Genomic DNA, 20,074 nt, shown 5'->3' with positions numbered 1-20,074 from the left:
GCCATGGCCGTCCGGCCCTGGGGCGCCTGGAGGGGGCCATCCCTGGGGCCTCGGGGCTCCCATCCCCATGGTGACGGGACGTCACTGGGTGCCCATCACTGTGGCATCAGGGCACACGGCTGAGGCCATCCCCGTGTCCTCAGGGCACCTCAGGGGGCCCATCCCTGTGGGCTCAAGGCACCTTGGGGTGCCTGTCCCTTTGGCATCACGGTGCCTCACAGTGCCCATCCCCATGGCTTCAGGGCACTTTGGGGTGCTTGTCCCCGTGGCACCTCGGTGTCTTTGGGTGCCCATCCCCATGGTGTCTGGGCACCTGTGGGTGCCCGTCCCTGTGGCACCATGGGTCCTCAGGGCAAACAGTGCATGTGGCATCTGGGTGTCTCTGGGTGCCTGTTCCTGTGACACTGGGGTGTCTCTGGGTGCCCATCCCGGTGGTATCTGGGCACCTCTGGGTACTCTCCGTGCCCGCCCAGCCAGTGACATCTGCCGCCCCCCCATGCCGGCCGCCCCTGCGCGTGCCCACACCCCAGCACAGGGACGCGTGTGGTGCCAGATCTGGGGGTTTATTTGCCCGATGCCACGCTGGGAGGTCGCCGCCACCAACGCTCAGTTCTGGCTCATGGTCTGGAAGGGAGAAGCTGCTGAGGGGGGAGTGCAGCACCCCGGTACCCCAGCACACCACTGCCCTGGCACCCTAGCATTCCAGCACCCTGGCACTCCGGCACCCCGGCAATCCAGCACCCCAGCAGCCTGGCCCATTGGCACCCTGGTATCCCAGCACCAGAGCACCATGGCACCCTGGCACCCCAGAGCCCTGGTACCCTAGAACCATGGCACCCAAGTGCATCCCAGTCCCTTGGCACCGTGGCACCATGGCATCCTGGTACTCCAGTGCCCCAGCACTCTGGTACCCAGCACCCTTGCACTCTGGTACCCTGGCACCCCAGAGCCCTGGTACCCCAGCACCATGGCACCCCAGTCCCCTGGCACCCCAGCACCACAGCACCCCAGTCCCCTGGCACCCCAGCACCACAGCATGCTGGTACCCTAGTGCCCCAGCACCCTGGTACCCCAGCACCCCTGGTACACTGGCATCATGACACACAAGCACCCTGTTGTCCTGGCACCCCAGCACCCTGACACCCTGGTATCCCAGTTCCCTGGTGCTCCAGCACCCTGGCATCATGGCATCCCATTTCCCCAGCACCCTGGGCATCCCAGCACCCCAGGCACCCCAGCATCCCGTTCCCCACCTCGGCGATCCAGTCCTCGAAGGCGGAGACACGGGTGAAGACCGTCGGCTTCTTGGGCGCGTTGCAGCCCAGCCCTGAGACGAAGCTGGCGATGCCGTGCACCTCCCAGTGCCCGTCGGCTGCCTGGCAGTTCAGGGGACCCCCGGAGTCGCCCTGGGGTACAGGATGGGGGGGGTGTCAGTGCCAAGGGGGGTCCCAGCGTGCCCCCCCCCCCCCCCCCCGGCCCGGCGTGGCACTCACGTTGCAGCCGGCCTTCTCTGCGCCGCCGGCGCAGATCATGGTGCGGCGGATGGCGAGGGTGCCCCACCAGTCGGGCTGGGTGCAGCGCTCGTAGGACACCACAGGCAGCAGCGCCTGCTGCAGCCGCTCCGGCAGCGGCCCCCCCGCTGCCAACCGGGCGTTAGGGGGGCTGGGGTGGGGGGCGTGCCATGCCCGGTGTCCTTCCTGCTGGCCCTGACCGTCCATGGCCAGCCAGCCAGCCAGCCATCCGTCCGTCCGTCTGTCCATCACCTATCCCTCATCCAGCCATATGTCTGTCTGCTCCACATCCATCCAACCAGCCCACATCCACCCATCCATCCATCCATCCATCCATCCCTTCAACCCCGCATCCTTCAAGCCCTCCAGCCCTCCACCCTTCCCTCCATCCCTGTATCCTTCCATCCTTCCCTCCATCTCCCCATCCAACCCTCCATCCATCCCTCCAACCATCTCCCCATCCATCTCTCCATCTCTCCAACCATCTCCCCATCCAACCCTCCATTCCTCCAGCCACCTCCCCACCCATCCCCCCATCTCCCCATCTGTCCCTCCAACCATCTCCCCATCCACTCCCTATCCGTGTCCCCCCCAGGACGTACTGGCCAGCCGCCCCCAGCCGCTCAGGTAGCAGGGGTACCCATCGGGCAGGACAGTGCCCGCCGGCGGCAGCTGCCCCACCTGCACCTGGGTGTTGAGCACCGCCAGGCGCTGCAGCTTCAGCAGGGCGATGTCATTGCTGCCACGCAGGGACACGTGTCACAGGGTGGGGGGGGAGGCTGTTGGGGACAATGTCCCCAACCCCCCCACCACCACCACCCAGGGATCCCACTCACCCGCAGGCCACGCAGGAGCTTCGCCATTTGGGGTGGACGAAGATGTCGGCGGGGGCCACGGGGATGCGCTGCTCGGAGCCCTCCCTGGCACCCATGTCGTACTCACCCAGCACCACCTCGTAGGTGAGCGAGGAGCTGCCCGGGGGATGGGCACATCAGGGGACATCGCACCCGGCGGCACCCCAGGGTGCTGCAACCCTCCTGCACCCCTCCCTGCACCCTGCACCTCCTCCATTCACCCCGCACCCCCCCATGCACCTATCTTGCACCCAGCACCCCTTCCATGTACCCGTCCTGCACAATACATCACCCCTGCACCCCATCCCTGCACCCAGCAGCCCCTCCATGCACCCTGCTCAAACCCTATGCCCCCATCCCATCCATGCACCTGCTCCTGCAGCCATTTGGCACCCTGCACACCCCCTACACCCTGCACCCCTCCTGCACCCTACATCCCCCTGCACCCCCAGCCCTTCCACGCACCCATTCCTGCACCCTGCACAATCTTTCTGCACCCTGCACAATCTTTCTGCACCCTGCACCCCTTCTGCACACTCCCTGCACCTTGCACCTCCCCACTCCTCCCCGCATCCCTCATGCACCCTGCACCCCTCCATGCACCCATTCCAGCACCCTCCACAATCTTTATGCACCCTGCACCCCTCCTGCACCCATCCCTGCATCTCGCACCCTCTGTTGCCCCTTACACTCCCTCCTGCACCCTGCCCCCGCAACAGCCCCCCCCCCCCAGCACCCGCCGTGGGTCTCGGGGGGTCCCTCACGAGATGCAGTGTGCGGCCGTCATCACCCAGTCGGGCGCGATCAGGGTGCCCCCGCAAGTGTGGCGGAAGGTGCCGTCCCGCTCGTACTGCAGCGAGATCTGCGGGGACACCGGTGGGTGCCACAGCACCCATGGGTGCCACACCCCACCCTACGCCCTGCCCGCTCACCTGCCAAGGCCAGCTATAGGGTGCAGCATCCTGCCCGTTGACCACCCGTGAGTCCAGCAGCACCGTGGCCTGGCTGCCTGCGGGACAGGGCGCCCGTCACCCACTGGGCACCCATCACCCCACCCGAGGTTGGGGACACGGGTGGGGGGCTTGAGGACATGGGTGGGGGCTCGGGGACACCTTACCGCCAGCCACCAGCAGCAGGAGGAGGCTCAGCATCGCGGTTGTAGCTCAGTCAGGGCGCACGGGGGTGGCCGCCGGCCTTAAATCCCCTCCGGTATCGGGGGCACCCAAGGGCACCCCTGGGAACCAGCACCTGGCACCCACCTGGGTCCTGGGGGGGGGGGGGCACCGGCGGGGTTAACCATTAACCTTGGCCTTGGGGGGGACGTGGCACCTGGCACCCAGCCAGCTCACCCAGTGGAGACCCTATAGACCCCTGTGCCCCTATAGTTCCTGTGCCCCTACAGACCCCATACCACCCCTGCCCCTGGTGCCCCCCCATAGCCCCTATAACCCCCCCGTGCCCCCCATACTGCCCCATGCCCCTGATGTCCCCATCTAGCCCTCATTGCCCTTATAGCCCCCATGGACTCAGTGCCCATATATCCCCCCCTCCCAGACCCCATAGCCCCTGTGCCCCCATAGCCCCCATAACCACCCCTGTGTCCCCCACAGCCCCCCATACCCCCCATGACCCTGGTGGCCCCCTCTGGCCCCCATACATACCCCCTCCTGAACCCCATAGCTCCTGTGACCCCCATAGCCCCATATCCTCAATGCCCCTGGTCCCCCCCTATAACCCTCTGTGCCCCCTATAGCCCCTTACCCCCCTCAGCATCCCTATAGGCACATGGTACACACCACGGAGCCTAGAACCCCTGTGGTCCACAGAGCCCCAGTGTCCCCCATAGCAGCTGGGGTCCCTATAGCCCCTATACCCTTCAGGCACCTGGTGCCCCCATAGCCCCTGTGCCCCCCATACCCTGATGTCCTGCTACCAGCCCCTATGTCCCCCATGCACCCCATGGCCCCTCTGCCCCCAGTATGCTCCATACTCCCCAGTGCCCCTTGTTCCCCCAGTAGCCCCTATAACCCCCCTGTGCCTCCTAGAGCCCCTATATCTGCCATGCTCCTTGTGTCCCATATAGCCCCCATACTGCCCCATGTCCCTGGTGCCCCCCATAGCCCCCATAACCCCCTGTGTCCCCTATAGCCCCTATACCACCCCATGTCCCTGGTGCCCCCCATAGCCCCTATAACCCCATGTCCCCTATAGCCCCCATACTGCCCCACATACCTGGGGGCTGTGGGGTCCCACAGGGGCACCATGTGTCTCGTGGGGACACTCGTGTCACCCCCGTGTCTCCGTGGGCACCTCCCACGGCCGTGTCCCTGTGAGCATTTGTGTCCCCGGCTAGGTGGCACAGACGGTGTCCCCACGCCCCCCCCATGGCCCCCTGGAGGTTCCCAGACCTGTCCCCACCATGTCCCCACGCCCCCCCTGTGTAACTTGCAAGTTCCCAGAGGTGTCCCCACGGTGTCCCCACACCCTCCCCGTGTCCCCTGCAAGTTCCCAGAGGTGTCCGTCCCCCTGGTGTCCCCACGCCCCCCTGTGTCCCCTGCAAGTTCCTAGAGGTGTCCCCCCCGGTGTCCCCACCGTGTCCCCACGCCCCCCCCGTGTCCCCTGCAAGTTCCCAGAGGTGTCCCCACCGTGTCCCCTGCAGGTTCCCAGAGGTGTCCCCACGGTGTCCCCACGCCCCCCCCCCGTGTCCCCGTGGACATGCACAGAGATGTCCCCTGGGTCCCCCCGTCTCCCCGTAGAACTTCCCAGACAACACCCCCCCTCCGCTTTCCCCCACGCCCCCCCCCCCCCGTGTCCCCTTCAAGTTCCCAGACTTGACCCCCCCCCACCCCGCCCCGTGGGCGCGCTCCCGGCCGGCCCCGCCTCGGGGCGGGGCGGGGCGGGGCTGGGCGGGGCCCCGGGGCGGGCGGCGACGCGGGAGCGGAGCGGGACGGGAGCGGAGCGGCGGGGCCGGAGCGGGGCGATGGGGCCGCCGGTACCGGCGGGGCTGGGAGCCCTCCTGCTGCTCGGAGCCCTCCTCGGAGTGAGTGTGTCCCCCCCTCCGCGTCCCCTCGGGTCCCCAGGGGGTGGCGGGGTCCCGCAAGAAGTTGGGGTCCTCTAGAGGGATTGGGGTGCCCCCCCCCCGGAGTTGGGATTCCCCCTTCCATGGAGTTGGGGGTCCCCTAAAGGAGTTGGGATCCCCACCCCGGAGTTGGGGTCTCCTAAAGGAGTTGGGGTCCCTTGAAGGAGTTGGGGGCGTCCTTAAAGAATTTGGGGGGGGCGGTGCGCTGTGGCCGAAGGGATTTTTGGGGGGTGTCCCGTCCCCTCCCCGAGCTACAGGAGGGTGCGGGGTCCCCGGCATTGTGCTCTGGTCCCTAAAGGGGAATTGGGGTCCCCCCCCCGGGTACTGAGGGGGTGCGGGGACCCCGGGATCCTGCCCTGTCCCATCAGGGAATTGGGGTCCTCCTGGGCACCAGGGAGATGTGAGGTCCCCATCCCCTAAGGGATCGGGGTGTGTCCCCCCCGTACCAGGGGGGATGCGGGGTCTCTGGCACCCTGCCCCGGTCCCTAGGGGATTGGGGGTCCTGCCCCCCCCCAGGTACCTGGGGCATGTGGGGACCCCAGCACCCTGCCCTGGCCCCTGAGGGAATTGGGGTCCCCCCAAACAGCAAGGAGGGGTGGGGGCCCCATCCCCATGCCCTGTCCCATCTGGGAATTGGGGTCCCCCCATAAACCCGGGGTGCGTGGTGTGCCCACCCCCATGCCTGTCCCCTAAGGGACTTGGGGTCCCCCAGGGACCAGGGGCACATGGGGTCACCACGCCCCATCCCCTCATGGAATTGGGGTCCCCCATAAACCCCGGGGCATGTGGGGTCCCTGTCACCGCACCCTGTCCCCTCAGGGAATTGGGGTCCCCCAGGTCCCGGGGTGTGGGGGTCCCCATCATCCCCCAAAGCCACCCATGGGCTCCTGACCCTGGGGGTCGAGCTGTTCCACCCCTCCCCCCCGGGACCCCACTGCCCTCCTGGCCCTGGGTGGGGTGGCCACGTATAGGGGTGCGTCCTGCTTTTGGGGTGCTGCTCCCCTGCTGCGCCCCCCCCCATCCCCCTCTCCCACCCCGGCTAAATTTAAAGGGTGACGGGTGGCGCCAGCCACCCTAAAAATAGCTCTCCCAAAATACCCCCCCTCGGGGGGGGGCAGGGGGGGCTGCGTCTGGGGGTGTCCGGGGGGGGGGGGTCACACCCAGCTGGGATGCAGTGGGGGGGGGGGGGGGGTGACACCTCTGGGTGCCCCCCCAAGGGGGGTGCAGGGTGGGTTTGCACTGTGGGGCAGAGCATCCCCTGTCTGAGGGGGGGTCCCCAAGCAAGGTAGGGGGGCTGATGGTGATGTGGGGGGGCCCGCCCCCACCCGGGGCGGGGGGGGGGGGGGGGCAGGGGGGGGGTTTGGGGCTGGGACGATGCCCGGGGCTGAGAACAGAGGGGGCCTTGTTGCTCGGGGCCATGCTGGCAGGGCTGGCCCCCCCCCCGCTCCGTGGGGCTCCCACCCACGTCCCGGGGGGAGGGCTGGTGGGGACGAAAGTGGGGGGGGAGTCCCCCCATTTTGCCCTCCCCCCACCTCCCCAACCCCATTCCGCTACGGGACAGGGGGATTTGGGGACACCATGACGGGATGGCACCCCAATATCCTCCCCCCCCCCACTCTGGGATGCTGAGGAATGTGTGTCTGTCCCCCTTAAAAAAATGCAGGGGGGGTCCACCCACTCCACGGGGGGGCTTCTGGCGTGGGGGTGCCCCCCCCTCCGAGGGCTGTGAAGGGTTAATGGAGGGGGGGGGGTGAGGGCGCAGCAGGAATGTGTGATAAGATCGCCAGGCCTGGGGGGGTGAAGGGGGGGGAGAAGGGGGGGGGGCCCACGCACCCGCGTGTGCACGCACCCGCACCCACCCAGGGCGCTCCCAGCACCCTCGTTGCTTGCACCCTCGCTCTTGCACGCTCGTGTGCATGCTCGCGCCGGCTTTGCTTGCTCCTACACTTTTGGGAAGGGATGGGGGGGCTCGTGTCCCCCGTGGGGACCCTTAGGGACCCACCCAGGATTCCCCAGGGTGGTGTGTGTCCCCCCCCCCAAGGGTCCCCAGCGCACGTGGCCCTGGGAGCTCCCGGCGCGCTTCAGCTCTTTCCCATCGCCAAAGATGGCCTGGCTGGGAGGAGGAGGAGGAGGAGGAAGAGCAGGACAAGGCCAGCCCGGACTCCTGGGTCCCATCAGCACCCCTGGGGCGTTCCCCCCCCCCCCCCAAAGCCCAGCTCTTTTGGGATAAATTAGGCACACAAATATTTGGTCCCCCCCTCCCAGGAGTGACTTTGAGCCCACAGCTGCTTGCACCCCCAAAATCACGGGGGGGGGGGGCAGCAGCAGGGAGGGGGTAGGCAGCTGCCTGTCCCCCCCCCCCCCAAGGGACCAGTATCCCACCAGCTGTGCTGGCAGCCCCCCCGCAAAAAAAGCCCTGGGGGGGGGTCCCCAAAAAAGTGGGGGTGGCTCAGCACCGCAGCAGGGTTCCCTCCGTCCCAGGGGACCCCCAGGGGAGGAGGAAGGTTTTTTGAGGGGGGGGGAAACACCTTGTAGCCACGACCTTGGGGGAACAATAAGGCTGAGGGGGGGCTGCTATTAATAACCCCCCCCCCCCCCGGTTATTATTCCTGCCGTGCGTCACCTCCTCTTCCTCACCCGGATGAAGTAAAGGGGGGGACACACATCCAGATTTTGAGGGGGGCACATCCAGATTTTGACAAGGGGACACATCCAAATTGATGGGGGGGAGGAGAAGTTGAGGTCCCCCCCGAATTTGGGGCACAAGGTTCATCAAGCGAATCTGCACGTGGGACAGGGTGGTGCTTCCTCACCCTCCTCTTCCTCAGCTCCCCCCCCCCCCCCCCGGGTTTTCCCCAGGGTGCGGGGCAGGATTTGGGCCGGCGAGTGGAAAATGTGAGCGGCGGCGACGGCGTCCGGCCGGGCGCGGTGCCCCGGCGGCGGCGGGGGGAACCCAGGCGTCCGGGTGCGGGGCCGTGGCGCGGGGAGGCTTCCGGTAACAGGAGAGGGGTGATTGTCCCCTCCCTGGCCACCGCCGGTGACAGGACAGGCAGCTGCCCTTCCGCCTGGTCAGGATGGGGCCCGCTGCCCGGCAGGGCTGAGCACCCGCCCGCTCGGTGCATGTGTGGGGAGCGGGGGCAGAGAACCCACATACTCGGTGCATGCATGGATGGGGTGATGGTGGAGCACGTACACGCTCAATGCACGTGTGGGGAGCAGCAGCAGAGAACCCGCATACTCGGTGCCTGCGTGAGGGGCAGTAGCAGAGAACCCACAACTCGGTGCACGTGTGAGGGGCAGTAGCAGAGAACCCGCGTACTCGGTGCATGTGTGAGGGGCAGTAGCAGAGAACCCGCGTACTCGGTGCATGCCTTGGAGAGCAGTGGCAGAGCACCCACACGGCCAGTGCATCTGTGGGGAGCAATGGCAGAGGACCTGCACGCTCAGTGCATGTGTGTGGGGATGATGGCAGAGCACCCACGCGCTCAGTGCATGCGTGAGGGGCAGCAGCAGAGCACGTACACACTCAATGCACGTGTGGGGAGCAGTAGCAGAGCACCCCCCAGCTCAGCGCACGCATGAGTTCCTCCGTGCCTCAGTTTCCCCCTCCCCACCCCACCTCCCCCCTCCCAAGCAGGCCGGGGCTGCGCTGGCACCCATGGGGTCCCCCCACCCCGAGCCAGACTCCCCCAGGGTGTCGTGTCCCCCCCGTTTGTGCAGGCGAGTGGCCATGTCCCCCCCCCCCGCCTTTCCCCCCCCCCCCCGTCCCCCAGCACCCGCTTAATCCCCCCCGGCGCTTGTTTGCACAGCAAAGTGCTGCCCCGACGGATTCCTCGCCACGGCGGGCGCCGGGGGCGGTGAGGGGGGGGGGGACACGGGCAGAGGGGCACCCGCCGGGGCGGCGCACACGTGTGTGCGTGTGTTGGTGCACAGGCGTGACGCGGCGAACGCGGCACCGTGTTGCCGGCGAGGACGCGTAGCGGTGCGAACGCAGGCATCCGTGTGCACCCGCAGCCGCGTGTCGGTGTGCAAATACGTGTGCACGGCCACATGTCAGCATGCACACGCGTCTCCGTGTCAGTGCACGTGTGTGGCGGTGCAAAGGCAGGTGCGCAGGCACATGTCGGCGTGCATGTGCATTGGCATGTCAGTGCACACACGTGTGATGGTGCAAACATACGTGCACAGTCCCATGGTGCTGTGCACACACGTCTCCGCACTGGTGCACACATGTAGTGGTGCAAACACGTGTGCACAGCCCCATGCCGCTCTGCACACGCATCTTCATGTCGGTGCACACATGTAAGGGTGCAAGCACACGTGCACAGCCCCACACCACTGTGCACGCTTGTCCCTGTGTCAGTGCATGCACATAGCAGTGCAAAGGCGTGTACACAGCCATGTCAGTGTGCACACGCGTCCCTGTGTCAGTGCACACATGTACAGGTGCAGAAGTGTGTGCACAGCCACATGTCAGCGTGCACGCGTGTCCCTGTGTTGGTGCATGCACGTAGCGGTGCAAAGGTGTGTGCACCGCCCCACACCACTGTGCACACGCATCCCCGTGTCGGTGCATGCACACAGTGGTGCAAATGCGTGTGCACAGCCACGTGTCAGCATGCACACGCATCCCCGTGTCCGTGTGTGCATGTAGCGGTGCAAACACGTGTGCACAGCCACGTGTCAGCATGCACACGCGTCCCCGTGTCGGTGCGTGCACGTAGCAGTGCAAAGGCGTGCGCGCAGCCCGCAGTCCCCTCGCGCACGCCCCCCTCCCCGTGTGCCGGCACACGCGTGTGCCCGCTGCCGTGGCGGTGCCGTGGCGGCGCAGGAATGCGGTGGGTGGGTGATGAGCTCATTCCCCCCCCCGCGCCGTGACTCCACCGCGCAGCTATGCGGCCCTGGCCCTGCCAGCACCCATCTGTGTCCCCCCCCTTACCCCCCTTCCCCGGTGCCGGTGACGTGGCCTGGCACCCAGCGGAGGGGTGACGGGTGTCCCCCAGGTCACCCGCGGCACCCGGGGCTTGGCCGAGACCTCCTTCCCCGAGGACACGGTGGCCGACCACGTCGGAGGGACGCGGGGACGCCGGTACTACGAACACCTCTCTGATGACGAGGACCTGGTGGCATCCGGAGGTAAGGTGTCACCATGGGTGCCACTCATGCTGTCCCCATTGCAGATGGCAGTGGGACCTGGTGGCATCTGGCCAGTAAGGTGGCACTGGGTGGGTGCCTGGGTGCCACCCTGGGTGGGTGCCACCGTGGGTGGGTGTCACTATGAGTGGCTGCCATTCGTGCTGTCCCCATTGCAGATGGCAGCGGGACCTGGTGGCATCCATCGGTAAGGTGGCACGAGGTGCCACAGGTGGGTGCCACCCTGGGTGGGTATCACCATGGGCGGGTGCCACCCTGGATGCCACTCACGCTGTCCCCATTGCAGATGGCAACGGGACCTGGTGGCATCTGGCAGTGAGGTGGCACCGGGTGGGGTGGGTGTTATCATGGGTGGGTGTCACCATGAGTGGATGCTACCCTGGGTGGTTGTCACCCTGGATGGGTGCCACCCTGGGTGCCACCCGTGCTGTCCCCATTGCAGATGGCAGCGGGGAGGACGGCAGCGGCATCACCTGGCCACCGGTGACCGCTACCCACATACCCGTCGTCGGGCTGGCACCCACCGGTAAGGGGACGCCGTGGGGGTGGCACCGGTCCCCTGGGTGTCACCTGTGTGTCACCGCTCTCAGGCTCTGTCTCCTCTCCATCCTCTTCCTCTTCTTCCTCCTCTTCCTCCTCTTCATCCTCCTCGGCGGGCAGCGCTCGGGCCCCCCCCCCGCACCGGCGGGCATGGTGGTGGCGGAGCCCGAGGACGACCCCCCGCTGAGTAAGTGACACATATTGGGGGACCCCCCCCTTGCTGCACCCCCACTTTTTTCTCCCAGTGCCATATGTTGGGGGGGATGAGGCTGGATGGGGGGGGGAATCACAGCTGGATGGGGGGGGTCACAGCTGGATGGGGGGGGATCACAGCTGGATGGGGGGGTCGCAGCTGGGTGGGGGTCACAGGACGGTATTTTTGGGGGGTGCAGGTGCCATCCCCCCCATTTTTGACAGCCCCCCCCCATTTCTGACCCCCCCTCAGTTTATTTCCGGGCGCTGGTGAACTTCACCCGCAGCATCGACTACAGCCGGCAGCTGGAGGACCCCGAATCTGAGGAATTTCGGGAGGTTTCTGAGGCCGTGGTGGATACGGTAAGGGGGGGCTCCCGGGGAGAGGGGTGGTAGGGGGTTGGGGGCACCCAAGGGAGCACCCTGACCCCCCCATTTTCTGCTCCCCCCACCAATCAGCTGGAGTCCGAGTATTACAAGGTGCCTGGGGAGCAAGTGGTCAGCGTGGTCTTTATCAAGTGAGCTGGGGGGGGTTGGGGGGGCTTAGGGGGTTTTAGGAGGTTTGGGGGGGTCAAGGGGGCTGGGGAGGTTTGGGGGATGCAGGAGAGGTTTGGAGGTGCAGGGGAGGTTTGGGGGATACTGGGAGGTTTGAGTCGGTGGGGGGGTTTAAGGGTGATGGGGAGGTTTGGGGGGGCTGTGGGGGGGATTAGGGGTGATGGAGACGTTTTGGGGTGTGGAGGGGGTTGTGGGGATGGGCAGGTTTGGGGGGCAGGAGGGCTTGGAGGGGATGGGAACTTTTTGGGGTGCAGGGGAGGATTGGGGGGGCAGGGAGGTCCAGGGAGTCAGTGGGAAGGTTTGGGGGTGATGGGGAAGCTTGGGGAGACAGTGGGGAGTTTGGGAATGGTGGGGAACTTTTGGGGGCGATGGGGAGGTTTTGGGGTGCAGTGATAATTGGGGGTGCGGGGAGCTTTTGGGGGTGCAGGGGAGGTTTGGGGAGGGATAGGGATGTTTTGGGAGTGCAGAGGAGCTTTTGGGGGTCCAGGGAAGATTTGGCAGGGTGCAGGAGGGAGATTTTGGGGTGCTGACACCCCCCCCTTCCACCCCCCCCAGAGAGCTGGAAGGCGACGTTTTCGTGGAGCTGGACGTGGGCTCGGAGGGGAACGGGGACGAGGCGCAGCTCGGCGGGGTCCTGCGGGACCTGGTGGCCGCCGGCTCCATTGCCTCCTACCTCACCTCCCCCCTCGGCTTCCAGTTCCGGCGCTTGGGGGGCCGGTGAGTGCCGGGGGGGGGGGACACACACCCTGGGGGGGGGGGGGTGTGCGCTTGGACCACCCCCATAGATCCCATCCCATCACCTGGTCCTGCGTAGCAGCAGCGTGTCTTGACCCCCCCTCCAAATTTCTGGTGGGTGGATCTTTGGGGGGTGGGGGGTGTCACCCTGACCACGGTGACCCCCCCCGCCCGCAACTAGTGACCCCCCACCCACGCGCCTGCACCTCCTCGGAGTTCACCTGCGGCAGCGGCGAATGCATCGCCGGCGAATACCGCTGCGACCACCGGCCCGATTGCCACGATGCCTCTGACGAGGACGGCTGTGGTGAGACCTCCCCCCAACCCCCCCCCCCGCACCCCCATTTCCCGCATAACCCCCCATAAATCCCCCACACCCCCATTTCCCCCCCTATACCCCCCATACTCCCCCACTGCACGCCCTTCTCCCCTATAACCCTCCATAAACGCCCCCATTGCACCCCCATTCCCCTCCTAAACACCCCTAAAACCCCCACTGCACCCCCATCAACCCCCCACTGCACCCCCATTTCCCCTATACCCCCCACAACCCCCCCACTGCACTCCCATTCCCCCCTAAACACCTCTAAACCCCCCCTGCACCCCCACCTCCCCCTATAACCCCCCATAAACCTCCCCACTGCACCCCCAATTCCCCTATACCCATGTAACCCCCCCACTGCACCCCCATTTCTCCCCTATAACCCCCATAACCCCCCCACACCCCATTTACCCCCCATAACCCCCCCACTGTACCCCCATTTCCCCCCTAAACACCCCTAACCCCCCCTGCACCCCCACCTCCCCCAATAACCCCCCCATAACCCCCCCACTGCACCCCCATTTCCCCCTATAACCCCCCCATAAACCCCCACCACACCCCTATTCCCCCCCAGCCCCCCATAACCCCCCCTGCACCCCCATTTCCCCCCAATCCCCCATAACCCCCCCCCCCCATCCCCACAGACCACACGACACGGATGCCCCCCACCACCGCCCGCCCCGCCACCACCCGCCCGGTGAGCACCGTCACCGTCGCCGCCACGGCCCCCCCGCGTCGCCTGCTCACCCCGCGCCCCCCCAAACCGCCGACGGGTGGGTGCCAAGCGGGCGAAGCCGCCTGCGCCAACGGGCGCTGCGTCCCCCGCGATTACATCTGCGACGGCGAGCCCGACTGCGCCGACGGCAGCGACGAGGAAGCTTGCGGTGAGTTTGCGGTGCTGCGGCGATGGGGTGGGGGGCACCCTATGGGTGCTGACGACCTCCCCCGCCACCCGCCCAGGCACCCCCTCACCCTGCGAACCCAACGAATTCAAGTGCCGCAACGGGCACTGCGCCCTCAAGCTTTGGCGTTGCGACGGCGAGAACGATTGCGGGGACGGCTCCGACGAGACCGATTGCCGTGAGTACGGCCAGGTTGGGGGACACGCGCGGTGACACGATCCCGGCTGACACGTGTCACCGTCACCGCTGCAGCCACCAAAGCGCCCGGTGCGGCGTGCGGGCCGGCAGAGTTTCGGTGCGTGGCGAGCGGGAGCTGCATCCGTGCCAGCTACCAATGCGACCGGGAACCCGACTGTCCCGACCGCTCCGATGAGGTCGGCTGCGGTAAGTGACGCCGGGAGGGGACACGTCAGCCCAGGCGAAGGGACACCTCTACCAGGCTTGGGGACGTGGTGCCCGGTGTTGGGTTGGGGACACTGTGATGTGGCTGCGTGCTGGGGATGCTGCGCCCGAGCTGTGCTGGGGATGCGGTGCTGCGGAACAGGCTTGGGGACGCTGTGCCCGAGCTGTGCCAGGGACCCCATGGCATGGCACCAGGCTGGCGACGTTGCTCCCAAGCTGTGCCAGGGACCCTGAGGTGTGCCGGGGACCCCATGCCACGGCACCAGGCTGGGGACACTGTGTGCGGGGGACCCCGTGCCATGGCACCAGGCTGGGGACGTGACACTGTGCTGGGGACACTGTGCCCGATCTGTGCCACGCTGGGGACCCTCTGTCACGGCACTGTGCTGGCTACAATGCTGGGGACCCCGCACCCAAGTGGTGCCACGCTGGGGAGCCAGTGCCGCGGCACGGTGCTGGGTGCTGCGCTGGGGACCCCATGCCCAAGCTGGGCTGGGGACCCCTTGCTGGTGACCCTGTCCCCAAGCCGTTCCCCGCTGGGGACCCCGTGCCCAAGCCGAGCTGGGGACCTGGTGCTGGTGCTCCCATCCCCAAGCCATGCCATGCTGGGGACCTGGTGCCACAGTGCGGTGCTGGGTGGCGCGCTGGTGACCCTGTCCCCAAGCGGTGCCGTGCTGGTGACCCGGTGCCCAAGCCGGGCCGGGGACGCGGTGCCGGTGACCCCGTCGGCAGGCGGTGCCACGCCGGGCGCGGGGTGGTGACGGGGGGGTGCGGGCAGTGCCCCCGCAGGTGGTGACGCTCCCCCGGGAGTCGGTGCGGGCGGTGCCGGGGCAGACGGTCACCTTCACCTGCGTGGCCACCGGCGTCCCCACCCCCATCATCACCTGGCGCCTCAACTGGGGCCACACCCCCAGCAGCCACAGGTGGGGGTGGGGCGTGGTCCGATGGGCGGGGCCTAAGGGGGCGGGGGTCTAAGGGGGGGGTGGCCCACAGGGGCAAGAGGTGCTGGCGGAGGGGTCTGGGGGGAGGGGCTTGGAGGGAGGGGGCGGGGCTTCTCTTTGGGGAGGGGCTTGCCCTCGGGGTGTGTCCTGCGGTGGGAGGGGCTTGCACTTGGGGGAGGGGCTTGTGCTTGGGGTGGAGGTGGTGGTTGTGCTTGAGGCGGGGCCTGTAGTGGTGGGAGGGGCTTGAGCCTGGGGGAGGGCCTTGTGCTGGGAGGGGCTTGCACTTTGGGGGAGGGGTGTCTGGTGGTGGGAGGGGCTTGTGGCAGGAGGGGGCTATGGTGGGAGGGGCTTGCACTAGGGGAGAGCCCTGTGGTGGGAGGGGCTTGCACTTGGAGGTGGTGCTTGTACAGGGGGCGTGGTCTGCTGTGGTGGGCGGGGCTTTCAGGGCAAGACTCCCAGCAAAGGGGCGGAGCTAAGAGCCAGCAGGGGCCATGCACATGGTGGACAGGGGAGCTGCACGGTGGGCGGGGCTTCCCCTTGAGGGCGGGGCTTGCACGAGGGGGCGGGGTGTGCAATTAGGGGCGGGGCCTGGGCATGCAGGGGGGCCGTGTTCCTTTGCCGGTGCTGGGTACCGAGCATGCCGGGTGCTGCGTGTGCCGGGCACTGGGTGCCGGGTGCTGCGTGTGCCGGGCACTGGGTGCCAGGCACCGGGTGCCAAGCGTGCCACGCAGGGTGTCGATCGTGAGCGAGGCCGGGCAGGGCACGCTGACCATCCGGGACGTGAAAGAAGCCGACCAAGGCGCCTACACCTGCGAAGCCATCAACACCCTCGGCATGGTCTTCGGCATCCCCGACAGCATCCTCACCGTCACCCGCCCCGGTGAGCGTCCCCCGCCCTCCCCTCCCCATCGAACCCCACCCCCACCACGGCACCAGCACCGTCACCCACCGTCTCCTGCAGGACCATGCCCCGAGGGCCACTTCCAGGTGACGGGGACATCCCGCTGCCTGCCCTGCTTCTGCTTCGGCGTCACCACCGCCTGCCGTGCCACTGCCCGGCACCGCCACCGCCTCCGCCTCCGCTTTGACCGCCCCGACGACTTCAAGGGTGAGTTATGGGGACAAGGGACAGGGGACAAGGGACGCGCCAGGGGCTGAGCATCTCCTTGCAGGTGTCAACGTGACGGTGCCGGCCGCGCCATCCCCGCCGGTGCTTTCGGCCACCCAGCTCCACGTGGACGTGGGCGCCGAGGAATTCCAGCTCCTGGATCTGTCCCGCCGCTTCCTGGCCCTCGATGCCTTCTGGGCGCTGCCAGACGCCTTCCTTGGGGACAAGGTGACACCGGGGGTGGGGACAGGGCTGGGGATGCCGGTGGCACGGCCGCTGACAGCCCGCTGATGCTGCCAGGTGGATGCCTACGGGGGAGCGCTGAGTTACGGGGTGCGGTACCGGCTGGGGCGGGGACCCCCTGAGCCCACCACCCACCCCGACGTGGTGCTGCGGGGCCACGGGCGGCAGCTGCGGGCGCGCGCCGGAGCCACCCGGCCCGATGTCCTCAACCGGCGGCATGTGCCCTTCACCGAGGTGGGTGGGAGCCGGGTGGGGGATGGCAGTGGTGGGTGGGAGGGTGGTGGTGGTGGTGGTGGTGATGGGTGGATGATGGTGGTGGTGGTGGGAGGGTGATGGTGGGTGGGTGACACTGGTGATGGTGGGTGGGTGATGGCAGTGATGGTGGTGGTGGTGATGGGTAGGTGATGCTGGTGATGGTGGGGGATGGGTGTTGCTGGTGATGGTGGGGGATGGGTGATGCTGGTGATGGTCGTGGGTGGGTGGTAGGTGGGTGATGCTGGTGGTGGTGGGTGGGTGATGGTGATGCTGGTGGTGATGGGATGAGTGATGCTGGTGATGGGTGGGTGATGCTGATGGTGGCGGGTGGGTGATGCTGCTGATGGGTGGGTGAAGCCAGTGGTGGTGGGTGGGTGATGCCAGTGGTAGCAGGTGGCTGATGCCAGCGTTGGCATCACCCTGGGGTGACACTGGTGTCACTGTCCTGGCAGGACCACTGGGAGGATGAGGAGGGTGCCCCAGTGAGCCGGGAGCTGCTGCTGCTGGTGCTGCAGGGGCTGGAGGGCATCTTCATCCGGGCGGTCTACGACGGGCGCATGGCCAGCGTGGGGCTCAGCGACGTGGCCATGGATGTCACCAGCCCCATTGACACCGGCCTGGGGCCAGCCGGGGAGGTCGAGGAGTGCAGGTGACTGCTGGTAGCGAGGTTGCGGGCTCGGTGCCACCACCGCCACGATGCCACCGTCACACCACTGTGTCCACAGGTGCCCCGTGGGCTACGCGGGGCTGTCATGCCAGCGATGTGCCACCCGCTTCGAGCGGGTGACAAGGGGACCCTACTTGGGGACCTGCTCCGGTTGCGGCTGCCACGGCCACTCCAGCACCTGCGACCCCGTTTTTGGGCACTGCCTGGTAAGGAATGGGGGGGTGACAAGGGAATGGGGATGTGGCACAGTGTCACCACGCCCCCTCTGCCACATGTCCCCATCCCCGCCCAGAACTGCCAGCACAACACGGAGGGTCCCCAGTGCGAGAAGTGCAAACCTGGCTTCTTCGGTGATGCCACCAAGGGCACGGCCACCGCCTGTCACCCTTGTCCCTGTCCTTACACCGAGCCAGCTCGCAGGTGGGTGCCAATCCCAGGGCCCCCCCCCGCCCCAAAATATCACTGCCCCGGTCTGTCACTGTCATCGTCACCTGCAGGTTTTCGGAGTCATGCTTTTTGGACACGGACGGCCAAGCCACCTGCGACGCCTGCGCACCCGGTTACGCTGGCCGCCGCTGCGAGAGGTGGGTGCGGGGGGTCCCTATAACCCGCCCCCCACCAAGACCCCCCACCCATCACCAACCCGTTCCCATAGGTGTGCCCCGGGCTACGAGGGAGACCCCATCCAGCCAGGTGGCAAGTGTACCCCAATTGGTGAGTGGTGGGTGTTGGTTGTGGGGTGCCCCCCCACACCCAGGGGTGCCCCCCACCCTCACCCTCGCTGCCCACAGGCCAGGAGCTCGTCAAGTGTGACACCCGCGGGGGCAAGGATGAGGCCGGCGGCACGTGCCGCTGCAAGGTGCGGGCAGGGTGTTGGTGGGGGGGGGCACTGGGTGCTCCCATCTCCCACAGCACCTAGTCCGATCCCCGAAGCACTCAGTGTGACATCCCCCCCCCACCATGGCACCCAGTCTGATCCCTGGGGCACCCAGTGTGATCCCAGCTATGGCACTCAGTCCAATCCCCCATAGCACCTATTCTGACCCCCCCATGGCACTGAGTCCAGTGTCTGGGGTACCCAGTCCAATCCTCCCTAACACCCATGCCACCCCCCACATTAGCACCCAGTCAAACACCCCCCCAGCACTCAGTCCAACCCCCCATGACACCCAGTCTGATCCCCGTGGCACCCATTCTGACCCCACCGTGGCACCCATTCCGCCCCCCTCCCCGTAGCACCCATTCCGACCCCCCCCCCATAGCTCCCAGTCCGACTCCCCCCATGGCACCCACTCCAGCCCCCCCAGCACCCAGTCCCACCCCGCCCCGCTCCGTTTCCACTCCCCAGCAGCCCCCCGCCGCAGCACCCACCTCCCCACCCTGGCACCCGATTTCCCAGTCCCCCCAGCACCCAGCTGGTCCGATCCCCCGCGGCACCCATTCCTCCACCCCCTGGCACCCCCACCCACGGCATCCATCCTGTGCCCCCCCCGGCAGCCCAACGTGCGGGGGCGGCTGTGCGACGCCTGCGCCGCCGGCACCTTCCACCTGAGCGCGGCCAACCCCGAGGGCTGCCTGCAGTGCTTCTGCATGGGCGTCTCACGGCACTGCGCCAGCTCCGCATGGAGCCGCCACCAGGTACGCTCACCAGGCCGTGCCAGGCCACGCTGGGTCATTTGGTGCCATGTTGTGCCATGTTGTGCCTTGCCGCGCCGCGCCGTGCCGTGCCATGTCATGTCAAGCTGTGTCATGCCATGCTGTGCCGTTATATGCCGTTATGCCATGCTATGTCATGCTGTGCTGTGCCATGCTGCGCCATGTCGTGCCGTGTAATGCCATGCTATGTCAGGCAGCGCCATGTTGTGCCGTGTCGTGCTGTGCAATGCCGTGCTGTACCTTGTATTGCCATCTTTTGCCATGTCATGCCATGCTGTGCCATATAGTGCCTTCCCATGCCACGTAGTGTCATGCCGTGCCACGTTCTGCCATGCTGCCACATGCCATGCCACATAGTGCCGTGTTGTGCCATGTCACACCATGCCTTGCTGTGCCACGCCGTGCCATGTTATGCTATGCCATGCCGTGCCGTGTAGTGCCATGGTGTGCCATGTTGTGCTATGCCGTGCTGTGCCATGCCATGGAGTGCCATGCCTTGCTGTGCCATGTTGTGCTACGCCATGCCGTGCCATGTCATGTCGTGCTGTGACGTGTCATGCGTTGCTAGGCCATGCCATGCAGTGCTGCACCATGCCATGTAGTGCCATATTGTGCCATGCCACGCCATGCCTTGCTGTGCCACACCGTGCTGTGTTGTGCCATGCCATGTAGTGTCATGTCGTGCCGTGTTGTGCTATGCCACGCCATGCTGTGCCATGCCTACCACCAAGCCCCTTCCCGCTCCCCTTCCAGGTCCTCCTCACCGCCGAGGAGACACCGCCGCTGAGCCTGGCCAACCTGGCCGGCACACGGACCGTGGGTGACCGTGCCCGCTTCTCCTCCCCACGGGAGCTGCTCTTCGCCGCCTTCCAGGAGCTGCCCCGTGACGTCTACTACTGGGTGCTGCCCGCACCCTTCGCCGGGGACAAGGTGCCAGCGCCGGGGCCGGCTGGGGGAA

The 20,074-nt window shown here is 67.2% G+C and overlaps 2 protein-coding genes across 2 annotated transcripts in view; one reads left to right on the top strand and one right to left on the bottom strand.

Annotated features, from left to right (window-relative positions):
• Positions 1 to 548: 548 nt before the first annotated feature.
• CELA3B (chymotrypsin like elastase 3B) lies at positions 549 to 4,692 on the bottom strand. The gene is made up of 9 exons (XM_030018095.2): positions 4,598 to 4,692; positions 3,483 to 3,631; positions 3,298 to 3,374; positions 3,130 to 3,227; positions 2,348 to 2,482; positions 2,114 to 2,250; positions 1,494 to 1,639; positions 1,254 to 1,406; positions 549 to 624 (listed from the first exon to the last, which is right to left on the bottom strand). The coding sequence occupies exons 2-9, from the start codon at positions 3,514 to 3,516 to the stop codon at positions 607 to 609; spliced, it is 798 nt and encodes a 265-aa protein (XP_029873955.1). The 5' UTR covers positions 3,517 to 3,631; positions 4,598 to 4,692; the 3' UTR covers positions 549 to 606.
• Positions 4,693 to 5,298: 606 nt separating this feature from the next.
• The window catches only part of HSPG2 (heparan sulfate proteoglycan 2), a 40,120-nt gene continuing 25,344 nt past the window's right edge, over positions 5,299 to 20,074 (top strand). Inside the window, 24 exon segments of the mRNA XM_041124495.1 lie at positions 5,299 to 5,405; positions 10,448 to 10,580; positions 11,041 to 11,124; positions 11,260 to 11,325; positions 11,584 to 11,693; positions 11,790 to 11,848; positions 12,441 to 12,598; positions 12,802 to 12,927; positions 13,587 to 13,826; positions 13,903 to 14,022; positions 14,097 to 14,228; positions 15,025 to 15,169; positions 15,919 to 16,067; positions 16,149 to 16,295; positions 16,360 to 16,523; positions 16,596 to 16,772; positions 17,246 to 17,442; positions 17,519 to 17,666; positions 17,753 to 17,880; positions 17,958 to 18,044; positions 18,116 to 18,174; positions 18,252 to 18,319; positions 18,958 to 19,098; positions 19,870 to 20,046. Coding sequence (XP_040980429.1) covers positions 5,346 to 5,405; positions 10,448 to 10,580; positions 11,041 to 11,124; positions 11,260 to 11,325; positions 11,584 to 11,693; positions 11,790 to 11,848; positions 12,441 to 12,598; positions 12,802 to 12,927; positions 13,587 to 13,826; positions 13,903 to 14,022; positions 14,097 to 14,228; positions 15,025 to 15,169; positions 15,919 to 16,067; positions 16,149 to 16,295; positions 16,360 to 16,523; positions 16,596 to 16,772; positions 17,246 to 17,442; positions 17,519 to 17,666; positions 17,753 to 17,880; positions 17,958 to 18,044; positions 18,116 to 18,174; positions 18,252 to 18,319; positions 18,958 to 19,098; positions 19,870 to 20,046 — 3,075 coding nt within the window. The 5' untranslated portion in view covers positions 5,299 to 5,345.

The sequence above is a fragment of the Aquila chrysaetos genome, chromosome 6 (assembly GCF_900496995.4).
Source record: "Aquila chrysaetos chrysaetos chromosome 6, bAquChr1.4, whole genome shotgun sequence".
NCBI classification, from domain to species: Eukaryota; Metazoa; Chordata; class Aves; order Accipitriformes; family Accipitridae; genus Aquila; species Aquila chrysaetos.
Note: the sequence above shows the minus strand (reverse complement) of the source record. Positions and strands in the feature narration are given on the sequence as shown.